Below are 19738 nucleotides of genomic sequence, written 5' to 3' on the forward strand. Positions count from 1 at the left end.
GGACGGCTCCTCCTGGCCCTGGCCGAGCGCCCCAGCCCGGTCCCAGCCAAGCACCCCCGGCTCGGGCTGGTCCCGCCTGCGCGGCTCGGACCTGGCCCAGCTCAGGCCCCGCGGCTGCGGCTGCGGCTCCGGCTCCGGTGTCGGCCGGGCCCGGGGAGTCGGGCCCCGCGGCTGCGGCGCCGGTCCCGGTGTCGGCCCGGGGAGTCGGGCCCCGCGGCTGCGGCTCCGGCTCTGGTGTCGGCTGGGCCCGGGGAGCCGGGCCCCGTGGCTGTGGCTCCGGTGCCGGTCCCGGTGTCGGCCCGGGGAGCCGGGCCCCGCAGCTGCGGCTCCGACCCTGGTCCCCGGCAGGGGTAAGAGGCCAGGGCCAGGGCTGGGACTGGGGCGGGGGAGGAGGGGTTGGATCCGGCAGAGGTTCTGGGGGGGCAGACAGGGGATGGGAAGGGGGTTGGGTAGGCGCCACGTGGGAGGTCCTGGGGTCTGTTGGGATGGTGGTGGATGGAGTTGGGGCAGTCAGGGGACAGGGAGCGGGGCAAGTTTGGCAGGGGGTGGGGTCCTGGGGGGGAGTTAGGGTTGGGGGTCTTGGGAAGGAGTGGTCAGGGGACAAGGAGCAGGGCAGGGGGGGTTATGGGTTGTGGTTTCTGAGGAGGGGCAGGATGTGGGTGGGGGGTGTACTCACTGGGCGGTTCCCTACTGGGTCTTCGGTGGTGGGTCCTTCAGCCTCGGAAGGGGGGGTAGTCTTATACGGCGAGTATAGGCCAAAACCTATGTTTTAACTGGAAAATTAGGGGGTCGTCTTATACGCCGGAAAATACGGTATTAATGTTTACCAAATAAACATGTTAATTATAAGGGGAGTGATTAGTTTGTTTTAGGTCTCTGTTGTCAGTCTCACTGTAACTTTCTGAAACTTTCAACTTGTACGTTTAATTTCTCTATGCTTGGTCTTCATCCAAAGACTGGGTGGAGGGGGTGCATTTTTTTTTTTAAAATATAAAATTGAGCAAGAACAATTAATCTGTTTGGGGGGAGGAGGGTGGTGGTGGTAGTGGAAATTAATGACGAATAAGGCTACGTCTACACTAGCACTGTTGTCAGTCAGGGTGTGAAAAAACACCCCCCTGGCAGACAGAAGCGCCTGTGTGGACAGTGCTATGTTCGTGGGAGATGCTCTCCCGCTGACATAGCTATCACTGCTCATTGGGGATGGTTTAATTATGCCGATTGGAGAGCTCTCTCCCGTCAGCATAGAACAGCTACACAGAAAACCTTACATTGGCACAGCTGCATCGGTACAGCTGTGCCACTGTAAGGTCTCTAGTGTAGACATAGCCTGATTTTGAACAGGACATTGTAAGGCTGAAGTAGCCACTAAATGGACCCTGATGTTTGGTAGTAATCACTGTTAGGGACACTCTTGGGTTGTCTTTTGAGAGTGTGACTTACCATGCTAACTGCATTGAGACTCTTGCTGTTGCTATCTGCTTCTGATATCTGGAGAAAGATTTCATGAATATCAGAGAATAAATATCAGAGAATAAAGTGTGTGAGAGCTGGAGTTAAAATATCCTTATTTGAGTTGGGTTTCCAGTGCAGATCATACTAATCCAGTCTGACCACCTTAGAGCATGTTATGAGAGCTGTCTTTTTGAGAGAGCTTTTTTTTTTATCACAACCAGATTGATAGACAGAGGAGGAAACCTATAATTGTATATAGCAAGTAGGACTTCCTCCACCAGGTAAGGAAATTTCATTAAATCCACTAGTGACCTTGCCATGCATATCCAATTTACATGGGAAGCACTTGGGTGATAAGAGCTATAGAAATACTAAGACTCTTCCTTTTTGAAAGGCATGCTGAGGAGAAACTCCAGAGGCAATAGCCTGTGCTCCAGGACTCAGCATAGGCGACATTGCCTTGGCTATGACTTCACTGCAGAGATGAGACTCATTTACCGAGGGCTTGTCTATACTTGCACTTTACAGCGCTACAACTTTCTCTGAAAAAATACCCCTCTGAGCACAGCAAGTTTCAGCGCTGTAAAGTGCCAGTGTAGACAGTGCACCAGTGCTGGTAGCTACGCCCCTCGTGGAGGTAGGGTTTTTTAGAGTGCTGGGAGAGCTCTCTCCCAGCGCTCTGCCTCGACCACACAAGCCATGTTAAAGCAGATTGTTTATAAGTAGTTAACATATTGTAAGAGGCCATTCAAAGTGAAGTGACTTGTTAACACCTCTGCATATGACATAAAAGAGGGTATCACTGGGTTACAGATTGTTGGAGTAAGCCGTAAATCCAGTGTCTTTTTTAAGACCCTGATTTTTAGAGCCTAGGAAAGTTATAAATTTAAGCTTGCAAGCTTGTCTTTTAGAAGGTGTTTTGCAGGTTTCCTTTGAGGATGAGGACTGAGAGTTCAGATAGCAAGTGATTGTTTTGTGAAAAGGGTTTGCCCGTGGGTGATATGATGTGTTTCTTCTATAATTTTTCTGTGTGAGTTCATTAGAGAGAATAGTGATTGTCCTGTTTCAGCCAGCTAATTTTTATTGGGTCGTTTGGTGCACTGGATGAGGTGCATCACATGTTGTGCTAGGCATGTGTACAGTATCAGAGGGGTAGCCGTGTTAGTCTGGATCTGTAAAAGCAGCAGAGAGTCCTGTGGCACCTTATAGACTAACCGACGTATTGGAGCATCCAACGAAGTGGATATTCACCCACGAAAGCTCATGCTCCAATACGTCGGTTAGTCTATAAGGTGCCACAGGACTGTTTGCTGCTTAGGCATGTGTAGGATACCTGGATCTTAAAAGGTGTGTTGCGAGGGGTATTGATCATCCTAACAATGAAGATATGCCTGCAGGTTTTGCATCTTTTGTTCTGGCAAGGTCTGGTGCTGCTTTGGGTTAGGCGGGTCCTGGTCTGTGGGTAGCCTTGATCTGATGAGGAACTTGGCAAGGTTGTGGGGGGTTGTTTGAAGGCCAGAAAAGGGGGTTCAGGTAAGATTTCTTTCAGGGTGTTCCAATTGAGTACAGGTTGTAATTGTTTGGTGATACTCCCTGTGGGGTAGTGGGCAACAAGTAGGAGTATGTGATCTGAGGTGTGGGTTTTTTTTTTCCCCCATATTGAAGCAGATATTTGAGATGCAATTCACTTCCCTGATGGGAGTGTCCTATTTTGGTGAAAGATGTTTTAAGTGTGTTAAGGTGTGTATCCTAGACTTTCTCTTTGGAGCCTATTCTGTGGTATATGTGTGTCTGGCTGTAGATAACAGATTTCTTGGTATGTTTGGGTGATTATTCGATCCGTGAAGGTAGGTGTGGTGATCCATGGGTTTTTGGTATATAGTTGTCTGTATGATTCCATTGTTGAAGCTGACTGTGGTGGGCAGAAAGTTGATGCTGGTGTGGGAGTGTTCTAGAGAGAGTTTAGTGGATGGATGGTGGTTGTTGAAGTTGTGGCAGAAGTCTGTGAGGGTGTGTAGGTCATTTGTCCAGAGGATGTAAATATCACCCAACATATCTCAGGTATATCATTGGTTTCATGGTTCATTTGTCCAGAAATTCTTCTTTGAGGTGGCCCATGAAGAGGTTGGCATGTTGGGGAGCCATCCTTGTACCCCTGGCTGTTTCCATGACTTGGACAAACTGTTTATTTTTTAATATAAAATTGTTATGAATGAGGAGGAAATGGATGAGTTTAGTGATGTGTTTGGGGTGGATAGCTGTGTGATGTCCATTGTCTTGTAGATGTTTGAGGCAGGCAGTCATGCAGTCATTGTGAGGGTTATTGGTGTACAGGGAGGTGGCAAGGATGCTAGTCTGAGGGAAGTTGTTAATATTGCTGAATTTCTGGAGAAAGTGAATTGTATCCTGGAGGAAGCTGGCCCTTTCTGTGGTGAGTGATTTGATTCTGGTTTCTGACTCCTGATATTTCTTCAGTAAGAGTGCTGTGGCCAGATATGATGGGTCTGCCTGGGTTCCCTTGTTTGTGCACCTTGGAAAGCATGTAGAAGGTCCCCGGGATGGGTTTAAGATAAAGTTGTACAGTTTCCCTTGTAGTTGTTCGGAGAATGATTTGTTGATATCTTTTAATTCCTAGGTGAAATGTGTTGTGAGGTCTTTTTTGAGTTCTTTATAGTAGGTGGTGTTGGAGAGTTGTCAGTTGGCCTTGTTAATGTAGTCATTTCAGTTGAGAACTATGATGGCACCCCCTTTGTCTTCTGGTTTGATCACTAGCTTTTTGTGATTGGATTTCAGGAATTGTATAGCTATCCTCTTGTCAGTGGAGAGATGGTGGTGGATATGATGTTTAAGGCTCTTATAGTTATTTTTTTCCCCTGAAGTAATCAATGCAATGATCAAGTGTGTGGTGGGGTGTCCAGTCAGATAATTATTTTATCTTATGACTGTTGGTGGGAATGCGGTAGCTATGAGTGGTGGTGTGAAAGAATTTTTTGAAGTGGAGTTGACAAAATAATTCTTCTAGTTTTGTACTTGTTAGTATCACCGTGTAGTGGGGTAGAAGTTCACACGGTGGGTTCTGGTGCTGTACCTTCTTCCAAAAGTGGTGTTCAGTGGATTGTAGAGGAGTAGTTGTTGTTGGTTCCACTTTTTGTTTTTGTTTTGGAAGCTGTCTTCATGTTTCTTTGATACATTTTTTTGGTGATTTCTTGCATGATCCTCCAGGTAGGTTTCCTGCTTTTTTTTTCTTTCCAGTATGTAAGAGTATGTGATGATTTTGTGTTTGAGGTGATCCCTTCTGGAGTATGAGATTTGCAGGATATGATTCCTCAGGTTTTTTTTTAAGTCCTCCTGCAGAGCCCTTCGTCATACTTGGAATTGTATGTAGTGGTGAGAGGGTGAGCCCTTTGGGGATAATGTTTTGTTTCTTGGCATTTTCTCAGGAAGTAAATGTTGCTTTAGGGTTTGTTTTCTTTTGTTTCATGTTGTGGAGTTTCAATTTCAGATGGCAAAATTAATTAGCTTCCATTGTTGTTTGCAGTGTTGTAGCCATTTGGTTCCCAGGATATTAGAGATTCAAGTACTGTCCTAACTCACCTTGTGTTATAACTTCAATTAACTGTAGTAAAGACAATCTTTCAAGCACGCTCTAACCCGTATTATATTTCTGACAAGGTCCATCTACCATCATGATCCAGTGGTAATTACCGTACTCTGCACCATTTTGTAAGACTTTAGCACCTGCATTTATAGTGACTAAAAGGCCTGCTTTCATATACAGGGTCCCAGAAACCTCTCCCTTCATACGTAGGGTTTATAATGTTGTGAAATTAGGTAAAATCACTTTTCTTTTATAAATACGATATGGGTATATACACTTATGTCTGTCTTTAATTTTTCTTATTTTTATTTGAGATTTGATTTGACTGGATATTGTCTCTTTAACATTGATTATAATATGGTGCTAGTGTTGCATAATTCAGTAGAACATTAAAGGCGTCTCTAGAAATTAACAAGTATTAGAAATCCAAATAAACCTAATGTGTCAGTATCTAACAGGTGCTTATTTCATGATGTGTAAACAGATTGACTTGTGATGTGCTCTTGGGATAGCAAATAGTGTTTTTTATGCTTTCATCTTTTAAAGTTTTGAAAATACAACTTTGAGTTATGTTCAATTTATTATCCTCACCAAAACTATTGCACCTTGATTGCAGTCCTAGTTTAATAGTCTTACTGTAGCTTTCTTCAGTTTCCTTAAAGGAGACATGTTTATTGTCCATAATGAATTGGAAGACGGTTGGATGTGGGTTACAAATCTACGGACAGATGAACAAGGCCTTATTGTAGAAGACCTGGTAGAAGAAGTGGTAAGTGTTGTCTACTTAAATCAGTTCTAAAACTTAAGATTCTCTAAGTATTAATATACAAGAGCCACGATATCTAGTGTAACTGCCAAGCTTCCTACTGTGGTGTATTTTCAGTTTTCTTTTAAAATGTAATAATCAGATCTCCGATTTATCAACATATATAGTCACTCCTCAAGCCTAATGTCTGAAATGGAAAATAATGAAGGCCAAACCAGTTCTTGGCAAATAAATTTATTCTAATTTTGTACAGATGAATGGCATTGTGACTTTGTTCATAGGCAGTTCTGTAAACCAGTGGTTTTCAAACTTTTTTTTCTAACGACCCAGCTGAAGAAAATTGTTCATGCCCGTGACCCAACGGAGCTGGGGATGAGGGGTTTGGGGTGTGGGACATAAGAATGGCTGTACTGAGTCAGACCAAAGGTCCATCTAGCGCAGTATCCTGTCTACTGACCGTTGCCAATGCCAGGTGCCCCAGAAGAAGTGAACCTAACAGGTAATGATCAAGTGATCTCTCTCCTGCCATCCATCTCCACCCTCTGACAAACAGAGGCTAGGGACACCATTCCTTACCCATCCTGGCTAATAGCCATTAACAGACTTAACCTCCATGAATTTATCCAGTTCTCTTTTAAATGCTGTTATAGTCCTAGCCTTCACAACCTCTTCAGGCAAGGAGTTCCACAAGTTGACTGTGCGCTGTGTGAAGAACTTCCTTTTATTTGTTTTAAACCTGCTGCCCATTAACATTGACAAATCTGAGGAACTGTCACAGATTGAGGTGTCACTAGAGGAGATTTTGGAATTAAATTAATGTTAACAGATGGCATTCACCCAAGAGTTCTGAAAGAACTCACATGTGAAGTTGCGAAACTATTAACTGTGGTATGTAACCTGTCCTTTAAATCGGCTTCTGTACCCAATGACTGGAAGATAGCTAACGTAACGCCAATATTTAAAAAGGGCTCTAGAGGTGACCCCAGCAATTACAGACCGGTAAGTCTAATGTCAGTACCATGCAAATTAGTTGAAACAATAGCAAAGAATAACATTGTCAGACACGTAGAAGAACAGAAATTGTAGGGCAAAAGTCAACATGGTTTCAGTAAAGGGAAATCGTGTCTTACTAATCTATTAGAGTTCTTTAAAGGGGTCAACAAACATGTAGACAAGGGGGATCCAGTGGACATAGTGTACTTAGATTTCTAGAAAACCTTTGACAAGGTCCCTCACCAAAGACTCTTTTATGTAAATTAAGTTGTCATGGGGATAAGAGGGAAGGTCCTTTCATAGATTGAGAACTGTTGAAAGACAGGGAACAAAGGGTAGGAATAAATGGTAAATTCTCAGAATGAAGAGGAGTAACTAGTGGTGTTCCCCAAGGGTCAGTCCTAGGACCAATCCTATTCAACTTATTCATAAATGATCTGGAGAAAGGGATAAAAAGTGAAGTGGCAAAGTTTGCAGATGATGATTTCACCCCTCAGCCATAAGGGCAGTCAAGTGACCCTGAGACACCTTATGTCGGGAGAGAATGGGTTTAATGGAGCTCTGCTGTGGACCACCCTTGGTTTGGTTCTACCAAGCCACCCCTACTCTGCATGTCTCTTCACTGGGACTGAGGGAAACGTCACTTCCTCTGCCAACTGTACACTAGCAGGTAGCTGCTTGCTATCTGAGAATGCAAAGTGAATGGACAGTACTGGAGAATCTGGGCTCCGGCCTTTGGTTTGTAGGGTACAAGGTCAATCCACCTCATGTCAGTAATAATTGAGAATTACCATTTCAATTTTCTTTTTGGTCCCTAATGAAGGGAATTTGTTACTCCAGTTCATTTTTGAGTGGACAAGTCTCTTCTTCACCAAAACAGCCATCATCCAAGAATTGGTGCCACCTAGCCCACTGTAGTGTGTAAAGAATAAATAAGCATGGGCACTGAACCAATCGCTCACTTTTAGAGGAAATATAAACAGGTCATGTTTGATGCATATTATCAGTGTGGTGTGAAGAACTGTGTGCTGCTCCTGCTGCTGTACTTTTTCCTGAATAACTACAGTAGACTAATTCAGTCCTCAGAACTGTCAATCCACATCATTCACAAGCATTAAATCAGCACATACACAGTCTAATTGAGACGGAAAATTGAATTCCCTTGTACAACATTGTCAGAGGAGAAGCTATTTATAACATAGTGTAAAAGATCGGACAACTTGTAGCAGCTTAATGATACTGTGTAGATAACTGATGGAGCACATAATCTGATTTGAGGAGTCTGACAGTTTGCAATATGTTAGCCCATCCTGCAATATCTCTTACTCTCCCAGGGTGAATGCACTATGCACATTACTATTATCTACTGTACCTAGTATATTAATATATGTAGTTTTTAGCTGTCTGTTTCAAATCCTATGCCCAGTCTGCATTAAGAGTCATGGATTAAAACCAGAAGGAATGACTGTGATCATCTAGTCTCACCTCCTGTGTAACACAGGCCATAGAATTTCTCTGAATTAATTCCTGTTTGAACTAGAGCATATCTTTTAGAAAAAAATCAAGTCTTGATTTAAAAATTGTCAGTGATTGTGAATGCACCATAGTCCTTGGTAAACTCTTTCACTATTACCATCACTATTAAAAATATGCATCTCATTTCCAGCCTGAATTTGGCTAGCTCCAACTTCTAGCCATTGAATCTTATCAAAGAAACGTCGGCTAGATTGAAGAGCCTTCTACTATCAAATTTCTGTCCTCCTGGAAGATACTTAGACTGATCAAATTACCCCTTAACCTTATCTCTGATAAACTAAATAGGTTGTGCTCCTTGAGTCTTTGACTATAAGGCATGTTTTCCAATCCTCTAATCAGTTTTGTGGCTCTTTACTGAACCCTCTCCAGTTTTTCAATATCTTTCTTGAATGGTGGATATCAGAACTGGACAGTGTTCCACTAGGGCTCTCACCATGCCAACACCAGAGGTAATAGAATGTCTCTACTCAATAGTACTCATCCAAAGATCACATTAGCCATTTTGATCACAGGATCACACTGGGAACTCATGTTCAGCTAATTAGTCAGCATGATCTCCAAGTTTTTTTCAGAGATACTGCTTCCCAGGATAGTCTCCCATGCTGTATGTATGGCCTACATTCTATGCAGATGTAGATTTTACATTTAGATATATTAAAATCAATATTGTTTGCTTGTGCCCTGCTTACAGATCACTTAGTATCAGTGAACTGTACTCTTCATTGTTTACCAGTCTGCAAACTTTATCAGTAATGAATCAGTATTTTTTTTTCTTGTTCAGGTTATTGATTGATATAAAAAAGTTAAATAGCATAGGACCAAGAACTAATCACTATGGAGCCCAGCTAGAAATGTACCTGCTTGATGATTCTCCATTTAAAATTACATTTTGAGACCAGTCAGACAGTTTTTAATCCATTCAATGTATGCCATGTTTGTTTTTTGTGGTGGTCTAGTTTCTTAATCAGAATGCTGTGCAGTTCCAACTCAGATGTCTTACAGAAATCTAAATATATTATATAAATCAATAGTATTAGCTTTATCAACCAAAATTGAAATCTCATCAAAAGAAGATATCAAGTTAACTTCACAGGATTTATTTTCCGTACACCCATGTTGATTGGCATTTATTATATTACTTTTCTTTGATACTTATTATCAGCTGCTCAGTAATCTGTCCTGTAATTAAAGTTAGGCTGACAGGCCTATAATTGCCTGAGTTTATCATTTTTAAATATTGGCACAACATTAGCTTTATTCCAGTCTTCTAGAACTTCCCTCGTGTTCTAAGGCTTATCGAAAATCAACATTAGCAATCCAGAGAGCTCCTTGAGCAGCTCTTCCGAAACTCTTGGATGCAAGTTATCTGGACTTGCTGATTATAAAATGTTTAACTTTAGTAGCTTATGTTTAACAGCCTCCTGAGTTACCATTGGAATTGTTTCTTCTTCATCATCATTTCCTCTCATGACTATATCATCTCTTTTTCCCCAAGTAAGGGACAAAAATAAGTATTGAACACTTCAGCATTTTTTGCATTTTCATTTACAGTTCTACCATTTCACCTAGTGATGGACCAATACCATTGTTAGGATTCTTTTTGTTCCCAATATACTAAAAACACCTCTATATTGTCCCTAACTCTGCTGGCCATACATTTCTCCTTATGTCCATTTGCTTCCTTTATCAATTTTCTACAAACGCTAGCTTCTGATTTTTTCTTTATTATAGTCAACTTCCCCATGCTTCCATCTGTTATATATTGTTTTTCATAGCACTTTTCCCTCTAAGCCAGGTTGTTTTTAACCCATTTGCTGCCTTCTGTCTCAATTGTGGCTTTTTGGGCAGCTAGTAAAATATTTCTAAATGATTCCTAATTATAAATCACATTTTCTGTTTTATATTCTCTTTCCGAGCTGATTTGGCTCATAATTTTTTTTCAATTTATGAAACTGGTCCTTCTAAAGCAGGTGTGGCTAAACTACAGACTGCCAGCTGTTTTAAGATGGCCCCCAAGCTCCCACTGGGAAGTGGGCTCTGGGGCTTGCCCCACTCAGGCTCTCTAGTCAGGGAGCAGGGTTGCGGGCCTTTCCATGTGGCTCCTGGAAGCAGCCACACAGCCCTGCTCTGGTGCTCCAGCCGGGGTGCAGGGTCCAAGGCTGCTCCATGCGGCTCCTGGAAGCCACAACATGGCCCCCCTACAGTGCTCCAATGGGAGCTGCAGGGGTGGTGTCTGCGGACGGGGCAGCATGCAGAGCTGCCTGGACGCACCTCCATGTAGGAGCCGGAGAAGGGACATGCTGCTGCTTCCGGGAGCTGCTTGAGGTAAGCGCCGCCCGGAGCCTGCACCCCTGACTCTCTCCCCATACCCCAACCCCCTGCCCCAGCCCTGATCTCCCTCCCGCCCTCCAAACCACTTGGTCCCAGCCCAGATCACCCTCCTACACCCCAAACTCCTCATCCCCAGCTCCACTCCAGAGCCCGCACCCCCAGCTGGAGCACTCACTCCCCCGCCCCAGCCTGCAGTCCCCTCCTGCACCCTGAACTCCTCATTTTTGGCCCCACCCCGGAGCCTGCACCCCCAACCAAAGCCCTCACCCCCTCTTGCACCCCAGCCTCAATTTTCTGAGCATTCATGGCCCGCCATACAATTTCTATTCCCAAATGTGGCCAAATATATATTGCTGATTTATACTTTGCACATAACAAAAGTGATCAAGTCATGTTTGCTTGTTTCGACTGAAGCTACTACTAATTTTGAGTTCTGCAAACCATTAATACTGATGCACCACATTGGCACATAGTGGGGTTTATATCAGTGTAGCTTAATACATACCTATGTAAGCTGCACTGGTGTAAACCCCACTTAATTCTAATATAGCTCATCATAAGGGGTTTGTGCCAGTGTAACTTGATGAGTGTAGTTACAGCGAAGCACAAAAATAAATAAATCCTTTGATCATTGTAAGAAATGTTGCCCTCAATTTTTTTTTTAAATGTGCTTTTGGCATATGCTTTCTCTACCCAGATAGGGTAGGGATGCACCAAATAGTAAGCCTCTTTCATAGAATTATGTAATAAGCCCTTTAATTCAAAAATATATGATTTCTTGAATATAAATGAATTATTTTGTAGCATTATTGACCTCTACAGAAAAGCTAAAAACTTAGAAAATAGACTTCATATAATTGATTACGTGGACTGTTGCATCATGCACTTACTGTGTTAATTTTCTCATTAGGGACGTGAAGAAGATCCACATGAAGGCAAAATGTAAGGGTTTTTGTTTGTTCTTAAAGAAAAACAAATATTTGGAATAAACTATTTGTAAATTTCAGCTATGAAGTTATCTGCCTTTTGAAAAGGTGAATCTAACTGTTCTTTCTGGCCTCATGTTTTCCCTTTACTAATTGCTAAGGATGATACTCTCCTCTGTCTAGCGGGCTTCTACATTGGTCTTTTGTGCTACTTATGGATAGTGTCAATAGGTTTTCGTGATAGATAAATCTTGTCTGAGCCCTGTGGATAGCGGTGAATTTCACCCAGATTATGCAACATGGGTTACTGTTTGATTATAGAAATTGATGTACTAGAGCTGACCTCTTGTAAAACCAATCTAACTCCAAAATCTTTTAGTTTTGGAGAGAGAATATTACCATCACTTGAAGAATTAAAGTTCTGAATTCACTGATCTGGTACTTTAATCACCAATATATTGGTGTTGGTGATCTCCTCTATTAGCCTCTCATAATGATGAGATTTTAATATTGTAGCACTCAAGTTTCTCATTGAAATTGCTTCATCTATTAACAGTTATATCCGAAAATCCCAAAATGTTAAGTCATCAATATGTATTTTTATTAAGAAGCATGAAAATCATGGAATCATGACATACATGATTTGGTGACCAGAAAGTAGCATCTGTCATCTGTAGAACCACTTGCAATGAAAAATGATGAGTGGCAACTAAGTATTTCAGTTGAATTTCCTGGTACTTATTCACTTGATTGGCTTTAGGATCTTTTGTCAATATTGTTGCTGTCTCTTGCCTCCAGTATCACCAGATTCACAATCTCTGAAATGCTGATGATTGAAGGCACTTCCAGGTATGTTGGGTGGGGAAAGAGAATTGCTGCTGTGGGGTTGCAGCCCACTGAACTGTACTGGCAGTTCTTCCACCCAGTTCGGTGTAACACAGCCTCATTAATTGCATCATCTTCATTTATTGAGATTATCCCCTGCACCATTCCTGGAAGTTGCTTCAAGCCTCACCACTTGCAGACCACATGTCTAATGAGCTTGCTGCTCAAGGGGTCCTCTGGACAGTCCTTCAAGTGTTCAAGCATCAGGAGACTGTCCTTTAAACGTGACCTGGAAAGGACAATAAAAATTGAGCTTACTTTCTTTTGATGGATAAGGTCTGTTGAGGTGCTTAAAAAAGAAAATCACTTGTTTATTTGTACATTAGAAATGTAGGTCTTTATCCAGGCAAGAAGACAAATCCTGTTTCCCACCAATATGGGTACTGGAAATGCCATGTGTATGGAAAGGATAGGAAAGGTGGGGTATACTACACTGCCTGAAAGTTATCATGTAAGGGTGGTCATTGTAGTAGGGGTGACCATCAAGAAGACGGGCAGATGGTGTGTGGCAGATCATTGAGAGATCATCTGCTGAGTGTGTGAAGTTAGAGATGGATCGAGAATTCTTCCAAAAATTCTGCTATGACATCATCAGTATTCAGACATGAATAAATGGACTTTACATTTGTTAGATAAGGACACCTGCAGAGCTACGTGTATTAGTTATTTGAGGCTGGACTGAAGCCTCGGGATTTGGCATGGCATGGCTCCACCACACACAGGGCTGAACAGGCTACTTTAGCTATGAGATTGGAGTAGTGACTGTGGCGCTGCTCCACTGCCTTTCTTCCCTTCTGCAGCTTGGGTTGAGAATTCCTTTCCCCAGCTCCTGTGGAAATTCACAGCACAACTTCAGCTACTTTGTCTGGGTATTTTGCCCCTTATTGAAGAGTAATGTCAGGGCATTTACATTCAGAATATGTTTAAATTACTATAGATCACAATAGATAGATTCAAATAATTGCTAGAAAAATTATCTAGTATATACACTTTATACATGACAGCTTATATAGCTAAAACTTCTGTACTTTGACCTCTACTTCAAATATTTAATTTTATTCACAGTTAATTTTAGATGTTTAAATATTCTGTCAAATAACTGGATCTTTGTGTAACATAATTTTGAGTTATGTTCCGTTGAATTACTCCACCTACTAGGTCTTTAATTAAAGATTAATTCATAGAAGCCAGAGCCTTGAGGGCCAACAGAACCAAAAAGAGACTGCTGATAATCTTGCTTTCTTATTTGTTCTCTTCATCTTTGTTAAGATGGTTCCATGGGAAGATCTCCAAACAAGAGGCTTACAATTTGCTGATGACAGGTATTTGTCTTTTATTGCTGGGGTTAAGGCATAAGGGAACGAGCACACAGAATAATATTCTGTATAAATTAGATTGTAAAACCTTTGGAGCAGGGCTCTGTCTTTGTGTGAATAGGACCTAGCACAATGAGCTCCAGATCCTGACTTTCATCACCATAATGCAAATAATATGTTACAAGACTTAAACATTATAATTAATATAATTTTTTTTAAAAAAAGTATTAGACAGTCAAAGACAGCGGGTCAAATAACTTTCATTGTAACAGCTAATCACTGTACTTGTTGAGTAATAAATACTTTAAATATTTGCTATTAATAAAATCTATAATTTAGTAATCTGAATAAGAGTATATGGAAGGTACTGTTGTATCATAAATAGTGTAAATTTTGTTTTTTCTATTGGAGGACAATGTTTCTAGTACATCAATGTTTTCTACTGGAGGACTTAAAATATCAGGCTTTCGAACCTAGGTAAAGGAGAAAGTTAAAAATGGTGAAATAAACTCCAAAGTAGTATTTACATCTGAATATTTTATTAGTTCAAAACTATTTTTAATTGTTGGAATCTATATCAGCATGTTGTCAGAATGGTTTTTCTCTTCTGAGTGGAGAGTCTTCATCATTGACAATTTTTAAATCGAGATTAGCTATTTTTCTAAAAGATATGGTCTAGGAATTATTTTGGGGAAGTTGCATGGCCTGTGCTTAAACAGGAGGGCAGACTAGTAGATGATCACAGTGATCCCTTCTAGCCTTGGAATCTATGAATCTATATGTGAAGTTGGCTACTGGCTACCTTGGGGGCTTAAAGGGGGCAAAATAAATTAGCAAATGTCTGGATTCCAAACTAAATATTCACATATTTGTTCCAAATTCCAATTCATATTTGTATCCAGTGAAATTTGGAAAATGCCCTTTGATTGTACTGTGAAGGAAAAATAATAGTGATGGGCATTATATTAATAATCCTAATATTGTTTCAGTTGGTCAAGTATGCAGTTTTCTTGTGAGGCCCTCTGATAATACTCCTGGTGATTATTCACTCTATTTTCGGACCAGTGAAAATATTCAACGTTTCAAAATATGCCCTACTCCAAACAATCAGTTTATGATGGGAGGAAGATACTATAACAGGTAAACTACAAACAGTTATACTTTTTAAAAACATATCTAGAAAAACTAAGTGTAATCTGTCAATGTTTATTATTTATTGGTGTGTATATATAAATATGATTTTTTTAAAAAAATATGCTTACGTTAATATTAAGAATTTATGTAACCTGGTTAGTGGCTACATAAAAAGACTGAAAAGTTTTAAACACTTTCTTAATCCTAAACAAAGCATAATTAGTTGGTGTTTATTTGTAAAGCATCTGACACTTTCTTCCATAAACTAGTTTCTCTTGATTAGAAATTGTGGATTATATGACTTCAAAATGATTGTGACAAAATGGAGAATTCATCTGAAATCAACAAGATGGAATTCAATAAAGACAAATGCAAAATACTGCACTTAAGAAGAGAAAATCAAATCCACAAATACAAAATGGGGAATAATTAGCTAGGCAGTAGTTCTGCAGAAAGTAATTTGGGGGTTATAGTGGATCACAAATTGAATATGAGACAACAGTGTGATGCAGTTGCAAAAAAAAAAAAAGGCTAATATCATTCTGGGATACATTAACAGGGGTGTTGTATGTAAGACACAGGTGGTAATTTTTTCACTTTATTCGGTGCTGGAGAGGCCTCAGCTGCATATTGTTCTAGTTTTGGGTGCCACACTTTAAGAAAGCTGTGGATAAACTGGAGAGAGTTCAAGGGGGAGCTAAAAGGTTTTATAAAACCTGATCTATGAGGAAAAAAACGAAACTGGGCATGTTTAGTCTTGAGAAAAGACAACTGAGTGGGGGACCTGATAAGTCTTGAAATATGTTAAGGGCTGTTGTATCGAGGATGGTGATCAATTGGACTGTATGTCCACTGAAGATATAGCAAGAAGTAGTTGATTTAATCCGCATCAAAGGAGATTTAGGTTAGATGTTAGGAAAAATTGTTTAACTATAAGGGTAGTTAAGTATTGGAATAGGCGTCCCAGGGAAATTGTGGAATCCTGGTCATTGGAGGTTTTTAAGAACAGCCTGGACAAACACCTTTCAGGGATGGTTTAGGTATACTTGCTTCGTCCTGCCTCAGTGCAGGTGAGCTGGACTAGATGACCTCTTGGAGACCCTTCCGGCCCTACATTTCTATGATTCGGTGACTACTTATAAGTTGATGCTGTGTTGACATATAAGATGAAACAAAGGACAATAAAACTAACAATGATATATAAAGGCAATGTGAGAATGGTTAAAAGTGGGGGGAATCTTTACATGAGGGAGAAAATAGCCTCGTGATTAAAACATTTTAAAAATCACTGGATTTTTTATATTGGACACATGATTGATGTCTGGGTCAGAAAGTACTGATCAGCTCTCCCTGGAGTGAAGAAACTCAGGATGGATCTGTTTTGTCAGTGGCATGAACAGGAAAGTGATAGTAATCTGAACTAAAAGAATGGAAATGACAAAATGACAAAATTAGATGCATTCATCCTTCACAGTGGGAAGCTGCTGATATAGATCTATTCTCAATGCATCTTATTTCCAAGGTCCTATTAAACTCAAGAATGTAGTGGTTTTGAGTTTCAACGCCTCTATAGCAGCAACAAGTTTAGCTCCCTCTTCCAGTGGAGATAGTCACTGCTTATCCCATACATTTTGGGAATTTGTCAGATCTGATCACCCAGAACCAGGGCATTCTTCTCCATCCCAACCTAGCATTTCTCTCGCTTCCAGCTTGTCTTCTGAGTGGGTAGAGATCCAGTAGCTGGTGTATCTGAGAAAGTATCAAGTTCTCCTAGCTGAGAAGTTCAATGGATGATCATATGACTTCAAGTGGAAGATGGTGTGAGGCTAAACAATTGGATCCTTATGCAAATCCCATACACAAGATGCTTGAGTACCTTCTACATTAATCAGTCTGGCCTCCAGACATCCTCATTGAAAATTCAGCTAGCTGCAATTTCAGCCTTTTGTGAAGGTAAAGTCTCTTTTGCCCATTCTGTAGTTTTCTGGTTTACTAAGGGTATGACACTTGAACCTTCCAGCTAAACTCTCTGCCAAAGGAGGTGCAGAAGTAATTAATTAACTAATTAAAAACATAATTACTCACAGTGGGTTTATGCAATTTCAGATAACTTACATAGTTGCTTTTTTGGCAATACTTCATCACTAAATCAGAAAGCTCTGAACTTCCACTACTGGATCCACCTTACGCTCCATTATGTGAATGTAAATACTTTCAGATGAATGAAAAGGCAACAAATGGAGCATTGAGCCTGGCATAGTTGGTGGAACAGTCGGGGCATGGTGTAATATGAGATAATCAATGTGTGAATGATTGTTTTTAGCTCTTAAGACAGAGAGGAAGGGTTGCATTTTAGATATGTTGTATAGGAAGAAATTGAAAGATTTGTGCAAATCCTGGATACATCTCTCCCAGATCTGAGAACCCTTTCACAATCACTACTTTCCCTTAAATGCAAATATTTTTAAGAGATCTCATGTTTTTGAATTCATTTACTGTTGGGATTTGTTAAAGGTCATCTAGGGGCTCGTCTTTTCACTATTTGTTTTGTTAGTAGTACTTTAATATATCTTTCAAAAATAGCCCTCAGTTCTACAACTGTAAGGCAGTTTGATCTTTAACGTTTCATATTTGTTGGTTTGCAGTGTCTGTCAAGTGTATGCAAAAAAATCCATTTTAAAGGTGAACTGTATTATGCCTTAGTGCATTGCAAAGGGTCATGGTGAGTTAATGACTAAACTTGGTCATTTAAAAAAATTAGTTGTAATTTAGCCAGGAAAACCAAAATGAGATTTTCATTTTTCCTCACTTATTATTTTGGCACTTTGACATCAAGAGGTGGGACTGAAAGCATCAGAACTTGCCTAAGCAACAGTCTGGTGCTGTTTCAAACTCCAGCAGCAACCCAAAGGTGATGTGGGTGGTGGATGGAAAAAGGATATTTGTGCGTCTCAGGAATGTAGTACTCTGAGGCAGGGGGAAAAAAAGTCTCTATATATCTTCACCTCTTCCCCTCTCCAAAAATAAAGCCAGATATGTGTGTTGCATATTGCAGAAGCAGCCAGGCTGAGAGTGGGTAAGGAGCTGACTGTCTGCTGGACTCTCTTCTGTTACGCTGCAGAATTTGTAGCATCTGCCAGGGTTGGGATTTTCTCTCTTCTTTCAGCAAATGTTTGACCTGCTGCTATTCAATAACCTCAATTGTATCTTCCTCAGCCCAATTTTTCACCCACTGGAGGAGAGATCAAATTCACCTTCTTGTTAGGATCTTGAGGAGAGAATGGCTTGGTTTCTTTTCTAGACGTAGCTCAAAGTGCCACCAGGAGGAGAGCACATGCAGCCCCAACAACTTCTGCAGCTTTTGTAGGTGAGATGAAGACATAGCAGCAGAGAAGCTTTTCTATCTTCTGATGAGCACCCATCTTTCACTTATGAGTGGATGGAGTGGGAAAATATGCTTTTCCCCCCTTCACTCAGGATAGCAGCTGACTAGTAAGGTGGGGAGGACACTGGTGCTCTTTTTCCTCCATCCTTATCTCTCTTTGGTTGTTTCAATTCAGGTGCTGCTTCCCAAGGTGCTACATGCTTCTGGCTCTACTCTGTGCTCAGAGTATAATGTATGAAACTACTGGAGCTATAAAAGGAAAGAAAAAGGGAAACTTGGTGATAAAAATCAAAACTGCCTAAATTCATTTTAATAAAAATTGAACTGATAGTGAGGTTGGTGAGAGTACAGCAATCTCTACGTGAATATTCGTCATCTTTTGAGCAGTAGAACTTACAGTAAAGTAGTGGAGCACATCGAGAACGTTCTACTTTCATTAGACATTAATTTTCACTTCAGGTCCACTAAAATAGCCTGCTATGCTTCCTTCAGCTCTCCAGTCTCAGGTATCTGAATATGTACTGTGGTAACAAAGTTACTCCTGCTGCATAACAACATAGGAGCAGAATCTGTCTATGGAGTTAAGGAAAGCATATATGTCTTTCTTTGTAATCTTACTTTGTATCCCACAAGTATAAAATATTGACTGTTGCAGAAGTACTTTTCTTGCCGCCGTAGATGAATTGTTCCAGTCATATCAATGCATCATAAAATGTCTTGTAGAATAGAAATTCTGGGATTACTGGAGAGGGAATGTGTTCAGCATTCAAAATTTCTTTGTAATATCTCTCAATTACTTTTCACATTTCTTGTCTCAAAAAAGACAGCATAATTTTTCTTAACGTTTGTTCTGTTTTTTTAAAATGTGTGGGAAGAGGGAAGGAGTTCTTATGCACCTTCACCCTCCCAAATAACCCTCTGTCAACAAGCTTTTGGAAATCCCTTTCTGTGTCACTTAATATTTTATGTATCTTGGTAATAATTTTTTAATATTTTTGTAATGAATAAAAGCCTTCTTTACCTCTCCATGCAGCTGTGACCCCAGAATCCTTTATAAACTCTCTTATAAACCTTTTCTAATTCTTCAGTTTTTTATAGTACAGTCTTCAAATTTTTGTATAGTACTCCTCACCTGGTAAGGTTTCACCAGTCACTTACTAATTTAATTTTATTATCTCCTGATTTGTACTTTTTCTGGTATATTTCAGTTTCAGCAGTATGTTTGCTTTACTAACTGCTGTTGGAGAGATATTAGTGTTCATTTTGTCCCCCAGACCTGATCAATGTCTTGTAGTGTGTGATGGTTCATAATCCATTTCCCAGTCGCATTTAGTTTATGTTTACTCATTAAATAACTTAGACCACCTGTAAACTCAGATTCCTGTATCCTGATCTCTTCAGACATGAGCATTT

The 19738-nt window shown here is 40.5% G+C and overlaps 1 protein-coding gene across 1 annotated transcript in view; it reads left to right on the plus strand.

Moving 5' to 3' along the window:
• The window catches only part of RASA1 (RAS p21 protein activator 1), a 119239-nt gene that overhangs the window by 35352 nt on the left and 64149 nt on the right, over positions 1 to 19738 (plus strand). The window contains exons 5-8 of the mRNA XM_039543856.1: positions 5705 to 5822; positions 11590 to 11621; positions 13760 to 13812; positions 14796 to 14946. Of these exons, the coding sequence (XP_039399790.1) occupies positions 5705 to 5822; positions 11590 to 11621; positions 13760 to 13812; positions 14796 to 14946 (354 nt within the window). The remainder of the gene's footprint in view (positions 1 to 5704; positions 5823 to 11589; positions 11622 to 13759; positions 13813 to 14795; positions 14947 to 19738) is intronic.

The sequence above is a fragment of the Mauremys reevesii genome, linkage group 6, assembly GCF_016161935.1.
Source record: "Mauremys reevesii isolate NIE-2019 linkage group 6, ASM1616193v1, whole genome shotgun sequence".
NCBI classification, from domain to species: Eukaryota; Metazoa; Chordata; order Testudines; family Geoemydidae; genus Mauremys; species Mauremys reevesii.